Here is a 9,562-nt window from a genome sequence, read left to right on the forward strand (position 1 = left end):
GAGACTATCTAACCTACTTAAGATTCTTGTTACACTAACATTTTTCTTCCCACAGGTTCCCTTGAGATTGTCATCGTCCCATTTCAACAAGAAGTAGTTTTGAGAATTCCACGCCCCCTCTCCCTACTGTTGATATTGCAAGATAGTTTACACCTGTTAGTGTTAGTTTTCAATTATTTTAGGGTTGGGATTAGAAGGAGGTGTTCAAACTTGGGTATTTCTTTTAGATAAGCTTAGGCTTAGATGGGATAGATGTTTGAGACATTTTGTTCATTGACACAAGGTAGTTTTGTTTTAAGCTTGAAATCTTCTTTAGACTAAAAGGGGAATTATAGGAAGAGACATTAGGACTGCTAGTCATGCCCACTTTGGGCGTGGCTAGAGGCTTGTACGGAGGAGTTAATAAAAGGCGCTACAGGAGAGAGGCACGCTCTCTTTCTGGCTTCCAGTTCTGTGACGAAAGCTACTGACTCACCTTGGTTGCCTGTTTTCTCTTGTAAGTAATTTCTACAATAAACAGTTACTTATACTCTCAACAAGTGTGCCATTTATCATTACAGCGACACCTGAGCAACTAAATATTTGTCTGATACTAGGCATAGGTGATGCAAACATAACTCAGTAAACTTCCATTCATTATCTTTCTCTTTACTCATTCATTCATGCATGCATGCACTCATTCATTCATTCTTCTGTCTGGGCCTGTGCTATACGGATTACCTAAAGCCAGGGGAGCTTTGGAAATTTGGGAATAACAAGGCCCTGTCTCTAAGATGCTCCATCTGATAGGCTGTAGGGTAAGGTGGGGAGAAAAGTGATGCTCAGGCTAGCCAAGAATGATGACGGAAAGACAGTCTGGCTTGAGGAGGCTTACAAACCACCTTGGTCCTGTGTGGGTTCTCAGACAATGGCTGCAAGAGAGAGGCATGGAGATGAGAAGCTGTAGTAGAAGCGGGCAATGAAAGAGACCTGTGATTAAAGTTACATGACACACTGCAGGAGAAGCGGCACGCGCCAGGCCAGAGAGGCCGTGGCTGTTCGTAGAAAGCTTTGAACTTGTATTCAATAGGGAGCCGCACAGCATCAGCAAAAGGAGGCATCGTTCTCCCTGATCTGAGGGCGAGGCACTTTCGTCTTCTCTGCTGTGTCATACCGGGGTCTCACGAAGTCACGCGTCACTCTGGCAGGGTCGTTGCCATAGCAAACCTAGACGGGCTCCCAGCTTGCCTTCTTCTATTCACTCACCCATCTGTGAGTGTTGAGAGGGGCATAAGCCAGCCTGGGCCTGACTTTAGTTCCAACAGGGATGCTGAAAACCAGAATCCAACTTGTCCTGGGCTCAGCCACGCAGTTCTGGGAGCTGCAGGACCTCTTGAGTTCTAAGCCCTTCTATGTGCTTGTGAGTATAACCTGGAGGAGGGGTACTGAGCCCCAGAACTATCCCTCTCGGCAATGTCCACCTATGGGACCCTCCCCTGTCAGTGTTCTCCTGAGGCTGCCTTGGGTCCTGTTCAAAGCTGTGTTTTAGAGGCCTGACTGGGGAACAGCCTCCTTGGTCTTGCCCTTGCCGCTTCCCTTGGCAACACTTTCTGTTGTGAGCTGAGGGGTTATTCCAACCTCTTCCTGGGCTTGTGGCTTCGCTAGGGCCATGACCATTTCCCATAGTCCCTAATGTACTCTGACTTTTGAATGGGTGTCAGCTGGAGGGGGCTCTCCAGGTCACCAGTGACCTCTCTGTCTTTGTGAGTTGATGCTTCTTATATGTCACAGATGAGAGCTATTCCTACCCAGCCCTCCTGAACCACTGCTCCTGCTGGCAACACACCAGCTAGTCCTGGGACAGCTATGTTGTGGGGTTGAACACCTTTCCCATGAAGAGGATACTCTTGGTGCTGGTGGAATATATCACTGTGAAGAATGGCCAGGTGAATACGAGGACACGTTTCTTGTGCTGGGTGGATAAAAAGGTGACAGAGACACTAGCGGTTGCCGCAGCCTCCATGCCGACTTCGTTCACATCCAGGGTGGCCTTGTGGAAAACCTAAGAGAGAAACAGGCTTCACAGCCTCTCAAAAGTGCACAGTAACGACAGATGTCACTCCTGAGCCCCTCGGTGTGCCTCTCTGTATTTATGTCACCTCCTAGGAGGTCAGCATCATTGTGGCCACTTTAGGGATAAGGATAATTAAATCAAAGATCAGGCAGTATCCCAAGGCAAGGAGTAAAACAGAAATCCAGAGTCCTCTCGTAGGGTGAACCGTTACTATGTCTACTCCCCACGTGTAAAGTAATGGATCTCTGGCTCTCCTATGAAAATACGCCAGTACAGGCTTCAGCCCCTCCCCCCTTTGCTGTCCCTATAGTGCATTCTTCACTCCCCATGCCTCTGACCTACCCTCAGTTCCAGACCCCTGGCCTAACCCAGAAGTGTCTGAGGGCATGGGTGGCCATTGTCATATCATCTCCCCACTGAGACTATGTCCCGCCACTGGTGTGCTGCTGGGTGTGTGCTCATACCCGTGGAAGACTGAGCATACTCAGAAACTGCATGGTAGCAGGGAGGGTCTCTACTGCCCCCTCCTTCTCAGGGGCAGAAGTCTCTCAGACAGATCTACAGGGCTGATGACACTTTCTTACTTACTTTGGATAACTGCAATTTCTCTTCTTGGTTGATATTCGAGAAGTCAGTGTGCTGGGTGGACAGGTCCTGGAAGCCCAGGTCAGGAAAAATCTTGTCCACTTGTCCAGTGCATAGGAGTTTGCAATAGAGAATTTGGGAAACTGCAAAGAGAGGAGACATGTTAGATATTCTCTCTCTCTCTCTCTCTCTCTCTCTCTCTCTCTCTCTCTCTCTCTCTGGTGAGGTAGGCTGGCTAGTGTGCAAACCCCTGTCCTCTGGGTTTACAGGCACCTGTCACAACCCCCGGCTTTAAAAAACTGAGTTCTCTCTATTGTCTGAGCCAGCTCCTGAAGCAGCCGGGCCCTGTTGATCTGGGCCTAATTCAGAAGAAAATGACTCTACTCCACTTCAGTTTGGCTTCCAGAAGCACCCATGAGGCTGACAACACCTCCGCTAGGTGCCTATAGTGGTGGCAGGCCCCAGATGTCTACTTAGCCATCTAGAGGAGTGATTTTTTAATTGAAACATAATTACACCATTTCACCCGTCCTTTTCCCTTCTCTAACTCCTCCTCTTAGCATTTCTTGTATGTGTATGATTTCAGGGCTGACCACTTGGTATTGGACAACCAATTAAGGGGCTTCTCCTCTGGCGAAGACTGACCCTCCTCTGAGCATTCTTGAGTTGCCTGCAGTTTATCTGGTGGAATTACTGCCTTTGGACACCCCTCTTCCCTAGAGGCTGCATTGTGGAGGGATGCGGGTACTCTAGGAGACAAGTGCCAGCCCCTCCACCCCATGGGTCACATCTGCTCTGGGCCAGCCGACGTCTATGGGTTGATGCCCTGTCTCAGCTGAGGTGAAGCCCGGCCTGAATGAGGCCTCTGCCTTGTCTTTTGCTTCCGTATGACTAAAATCACCGCCACTCAGGGCTTCAGTATGAGGGGAAGCTGTCTTGTTTAAAGCAGCAGGTGCCCAGCCGATCTGAGCCTTCCTCAGAAGGAAGCCATTGCCTTTGTTTTCATCAGAGTCTGGCTTCCAGAAGCACCACTGTGAGGGTGCCTGGTAAATAGGTCCTGGAAACCCAGGCTGGGCAAAGTCTCATCCAGTGCACAGTAATTTGAAATGGAGAATTTGGAGAACTGCAACAAGATATTTCTGTAACCGGACCTGAGGGGCCCTGGGGGGGGGCAGGATACTTTCTCTTCCTCCCTCCTCCCTCTCTTTCTCTCTGTGCATGAACCTGGGTGGGTGGATAGAATTTTCTTAACCCTTCTACATCAGCTCAGTCATCTAGCTGGGGGGGGCAATGCTCATATTCATTGCACAAAGTTTGACCCTTAGAGGTAAAGTCACTCTACCCAAGGCCTGTGCAACAGAAGAACTCAAGACCATAACTCTAGAGAGGTTCTCTCAAATGAGAGCAGGACCCTGGGCTAACCACCATGGGAGAGTTCGCTGTCTAAAAAGATAAGGCAAGTCTCAGAGCCAGGGCCAATGCCTTCACAGGATAGTGGTCAATCCAGTTTCTGGCCACTGAGTTTCATGAGAAGGGCCCATTTGTAAATGGCACTGTAGATTGAATACCATGTAACATCTTGATGACCTACTCTGAAGCAAGTGGTTCCACCTTTTTAGCATGCCTGGGGACAGCACCTGCTCTGCCTCCTCCATCCTGCCCTCTTGAGGAAGGATGAAAAATGCCACAGCATGGCCTTTGTAATCCATCCGCAGCACCGTGCAGGGCACATGTCTTTCATCAAGAAACCAGTTTCTGCTCATCTCGCAGCATCATGGACACCTTCAGGACCGTGTTCCTATCTACGTAGAAGTTACTGTCGAAGACTTCCGAGGAAGGAAAGGGTTTCTTCCACAGACCTGAGGGATAAGGGAGACAGAGAAGCCAAATCTTCCTTCAGGGAGTGCCACCTGCATCCCAGAGCCATGGTATAACCACTGAAGACCCTTCCTCATTGTTGTGGCACCCCATTCAAGCCATCTAGGAGGAATGGTTGGTCTGATCGGCAGCTTGGTTCAACTGAGAATCATCTAGGAGAGTGATTCTCAACCTGTGGGTCACCACCCCCTTGGCAAACCTCTATGTTCAAAAATATTTACATTTTGATTCATAATAGTTAACATTACAGTTATGACGTAGCAACAAAAATTAGTTTATGGTTGGGGTCACCACATGAGGAATCGTGTTGAAGGGTTGCAGCATTAGAAAGGTTGAGAAGCACTGGGCTAGACAGATATGGGCACAGAAGTTAGGTGCACATGTTGCTTTTCCAGAGGACTGGGGTTCGATTCCCAGAAACTAGCTGGTGGCTCACAACCAGATGTAACTCCAGTTCCAGGTGATCTGATGCCTCTGATTCTGGCCTGCACCTGTACTTACAGGCATATACCCCATACAGACATACAACTAAACAAGCAAACAACAACAAAAACAACAAACCCAACAAAATGAATCTTTGAAAGGAAGTTGTTTTGGGGTGGTCAGTGGTGTGTGAACACGCCACATGTGGCACACAGGTGTGGTGACTAATTTGCCTGGGTGATTGTCTGGGAATGTTTGCATTTTGCTCCTGGTGGATCCTGAATCAGAACCAGTTACAAGCTGAGATCTGGAGCTGTGGAGATCACACAGGCTATAGAGGCTCTGCCATAAAGTTTCATGACTTGAGCGTTACCCTCAGGACACACGTGATGAAAGGAGAAAACCATCTCCCACACCTCCACATGTGTGCTGCGGCACGCACTCACCCCTCCAAAGTAAACATAAAAAGCTGAGTTTGAAAGAGGACTAGCTCTGTTGAGATCCCAAGGTCCTCACAAAATGGGACCATGGAAACAGCTAGCAGTGCCTGGGTGCCACAGCCCACCCTTGCCTACCTCCCAGCAGGAGCATATGCTCGGCAGTGGCCTGGCGCCTTGTTGAGCTCACCTCGGAAGAGGACATAATTTATCAAACCATCCTAATGTCGGGGCTCAGGCCACTAACCAAATCCTTGATCTTGCCACGGGTTTTCTCCTTGACATAGTTGTTGATGAGCCAAGTCATAGGCTCTGCATGTCTCTGAAGTTACTGCGAAAGACTTTGCTGTTATGGGAGGCTTCAGCAGTGTTGACAGATTCAGGGCAGAGCTGCAGGTCCTGGTTCAGGACCAGTGCATTGCCTACAGAGATGTCCAGCTCAGCAGATGGACCACCTATCACTTGAAGCACGGACCTGAAGCCATCCTGGATTTCGGGCAATGGCAGCTTCATGAGATTGAAGCCCAGGCCTTCAAGGATCTGAGTCTGGGTGTCCCCTCCAGCCCCCGTGGACAGCACAGCCAAGGTGATGGAGATGCTGAGTGGGGAGAAGAAAATGTTCTTCTCAGAGTTTTGGGATGCTATCAGGTGGTAGAGGCTGAAGGCAAAGTTGGCATTGCCATGGGCAATCTGGTAGCTGGAGATGTTCAACTGTGAGAACCCTCTGTCGGTTTGGTTGGCGGTGTTGTCAGACTCCTGGGCTGGCTGGCTAGCTATGAGAAAGCATCAGGTGTCCAGCCAGGAGAAGGAGTAGGCAGTGAGTGCAATGCATGCTGGATCTCTCAGGTCTGCAGAGAAAATGATACCCCGTCCCCAAGGCTATTGCAGCAACAGATAGGAGCCCTGCATAGCTGACATTAGCAGGCATGGACACAGACGTGGGGAGATTCAATCACTAGGTAGGGAGTTTTAGGGGCTAACACCTATGCTTGTTTGGGATGGCCCTGTAAATGACGGTACATCATATTACGTGTAAATGCAAATATCCATTTAAATTGCTATGTTCCTTTGCTTATTTCAAGTGAGGTTCTCCTCAGGAAAACATCAAGGAACTGGTTTAAGCTAGTTGGAGCTGTCCATTCCCTCTTTACTGACCTAGAATTAACCTCACACTAGAGATAAATTCTGTGATTTTTCCAAATCAAAATCCAAAGATTTTCCTGTAAGGCATCTTTGAACACACAACATACAATCCCTTCTACATGTAATAACAGGTCTTTCCAAAGAGAAGATGCCTATGTCGCCGGTGTGTTCCGGAGTTAGCCCCTCCACTCTTATTATTGTCTGATAAAGCCCCTCTGCTCTCCTCTTTCTCCATGTTTATTGGCTTTTCACACACGTGGAATGGAGGCTTGTGCTCAGTTCTGTCAGTGGAAGGAAGTGAATGCCGGTACCCTCCAGGCGTGTGGTGATACACTACCATTTGGTCACGTAGCGTTCGATTCAGGAAGCACATGCCTATGCCCCCACCTCTGGGAGCTTGCCCGACTTGCAAAGGTCCAGCCAGAGCTGGACTTCCTCTGCCAGACACCCTCCATTCTGTCCCTTCCCTGTGACTTTATCTCAGTCATCCAGGGAAAAGACACCACCTTTGCCACCCTCCCTGTGCTGCCCAGTCTACAGACCACTCTCTTTCACTTTCTTGTGCTTCTCTCCCAGGTGGAAGAAGGAAGGACCCGTCTTCCTCTCGTTGCCACATCCGGGGGAAGAGATGTCAGTGAAGGCCTACAATGGTGAGACCGATCCCCTTCTCACAACGGACTTGACTTGCCCCAGACAGGCTATTCAGTTTTTTACACTCAGTCTACCCATGTTCCATCCAACGGTCCTACCACTGTTAGGTTCTTGGCCAACAGCCCTGTAACCACCCTGCTCCTCTCTCTGGCCTTCTCTGCCCTCCCCACCTCCCATGGCACATCCTGGGAGTTTCTCTTTGGACCACTCATCCGCTACACACAAGGAACCCTGTCTTCTCTCTCTCTCCCCCTCCCTCTCAGTCTAGGGTTGAGAAACTTCCCACAAAGTGCCAGATAGTACCGTCCATGGTTTTGTAAGCCAGTCTCTTTGGTCACAATTACACTCTGCCCTGGACACTGGGAAGCAGCTGTGGGCAAGGCAAGCATTTTTGGCAAAACTCTGCACGGGCCCTTGGATCTGGAATTCAAACTACCTATCTATTTTTATTCTCTTTTCTTGTGCCAGGAATTGATCTCTGGGCCTCATGTACCCTAGGCAAATGTCATACCATTGAGTTTTAACTCTAGTATCCCCAGTCACTTTTCACCTTTAAGAAAAGATGTCTTTATTTTTATTTATGTACGTGTGTGTGCCTACATGAGCATATGTGCATATAGGAGACAAAAGGGTATTGGATCACCCAGAACTAGATTTACAGGTGGGCTATCTGATGTGGGTGCTGGGAACAGAACCCAGGTCCTATGCAAGAGCAGAGTGCTCTTGACTATTGAGTCATTTCTCCAGGATTTTTTTTTGTTTTTACATTTGTTAGTACGGCATGAGAATATGGGTGACAGGTGTAGTCAAAGGCCCGCCTGGCTTCCTGCTTTTTGTTTTGAGATACCATCTCACTAAGTTGTCCAGGGCAGGCTTGAATTCTCTAACACTGGAAGGCATTAAAGATAGCATCCTGCTTCAGTTTCCTGAGGAGCAGGGATTACAGTCTTGGGTCACCACATTCAAGAACATGGTTCAATGATAATTCTTACATGTATATTTAACTTCTATTTTAAAATTAGAGCTTCCTTGTTAGAACTTCTACATCTTGCATTCTTCACTGACCCTGGACACAGCCCCAACAGTAGCTTTCTCTGCCTGGCTTTTCATCATGGGAGGGAGGATTCAATAACACACCTGACTTCCTAGACTCTCCTTCCCCCCCCCACATAGTTTCCTAAGCCCAGCTCCAGGACTGTGTGCTTTTCTGTGACTTTAAGTGAATTACCCAGAATGCCCTCTGGTATGTCAACATCACCTGCCCTGGGAGCTTTGGAAAACCAAGATTTGGTTGATGCTACCCTGAGCTAGCTGTGTGGAATAGGGGTTTGAGTGTCAGCAACCTAGCAGAGGAGCAGGGTCACTTAACACAGGCACACCAGAGTTTCTATCTAGTCTCGGCATTTCTAACATGTAGGGAGAGTGACCAACTGTCCAGTTGGTCCCAGACTCCCCTGGCTTTAGCTCCAAAGTCCTGTGACTTCGGAAGAGCTTTTGGTCTTAGGCAAACCTGGGTGGCAAGTCACCCTCTTTTGATATTGTTCCCCTTATCTCTGGGTTCTCATGACGTAGTCCATCCTGGATTGGCCTTGGGTGGCTATCTGAGCTACAGAGTAGCTTGTGGTGCTCAGGAAAATAAAGTTCTCTGCCCCCGACCTGCTGCCTCCAGATCAACTAGTGATTAACAAATAGGACTATGGGTACAGCACAGATTCCTCGCCGGAAGTGAGCCAGCCTCCCCCAGGACAACACTCCTCAAACCTCCAAAGGGAATCTGGGGTGGTATGTCTCTTTGTGCTTTCGTAATGTGAGGAGGTTTTCCCAGGAAAGACCTGGCCTTCCATGTGCTTCGCGAATATAAACTGACATTTTCTGGGCTTCAGTTGGCAGTGGACATTGGTGCCCTCATGAGCCAGGTAAGAAAGTTCTCAGTGTCACTGTGAGGAAGGGTGGGCATCTGTCACTGGAGAGCGATAGTTCAAATGAGGGTGAGAAACTGCCCGGGGCCTCCAGGTTCCAGCCCCAAACTAATTCCCAAGACTGGAACCCTTGAGATGTCACACGTGGGACCCTAAGGACAGTACATTTAGTTCAAGAGATGAGACCTGCAGTAATGGGGGTGGGTCAAGGGCAGCCCTGGGCTAACTAGGGCCTAGCACATGAACACCAGGACAGGGCAAGCAGCGTGTCTCATTGATGTTTTTTCCATTGCTCACTTCTCTGTTTCCCCAAGGAAGGCTTTTCTTATCAGACACAAGGGGGTACAAAAACCAGGAAGCCATAGCTCAGACACCAGTCAGCCCCCCCTTGCCCCAGTGTCCCCATTGTGAGCAAACACTGGCTGTCCTTTGGCCCCATGTCAGGACAGAGATTGGAGTTTGGAGGGGCAATG

The 9,562-nt window shown here is 49.0% G+C and overlaps 1 protein-coding gene across 1 annotated transcript; it reads right to left on the minus strand.

Annotated features, from left to right (window-relative positions):
- Nucleotides 1-1,843: 1,843 nt before the first annotated feature.
- LOC101836597 (kallistatin) lies at nucleotides 1,844-6,208 on the minus strand. The gene is given in 9 exon segments (XM_005068267.4): nucleotides 1,844-2,041; nucleotides 2,642-2,739; nucleotides 3,734-3,789; nucleotides 4,226-4,393; nucleotides 4,395-4,497; nucleotides 5,567-5,593; nucleotides 5,596-5,692; nucleotides 5,695-6,147; nucleotides 6,149-6,208. Coding segments are annotated over 9 exon segments (1,260 nt in total).
- Between the last annotated feature and the right edge of the window lie 3,354 nt (nucleotides 6,209-9,562).

This window comes from Mesocricetus auratus, unplaced genomic scaffold (genome assembly GCF_017639785.1).
Source record: "Mesocricetus auratus isolate SY011 unplaced genomic scaffold, BCM_Maur_2.0 Super-Scaffold_15014, whole genome shotgun sequence".
Classification (NCBI taxonomy): Eukaryota; Metazoa; Chordata; class Mammalia; order Rodentia; family Cricetidae; genus Mesocricetus; species Mesocricetus auratus.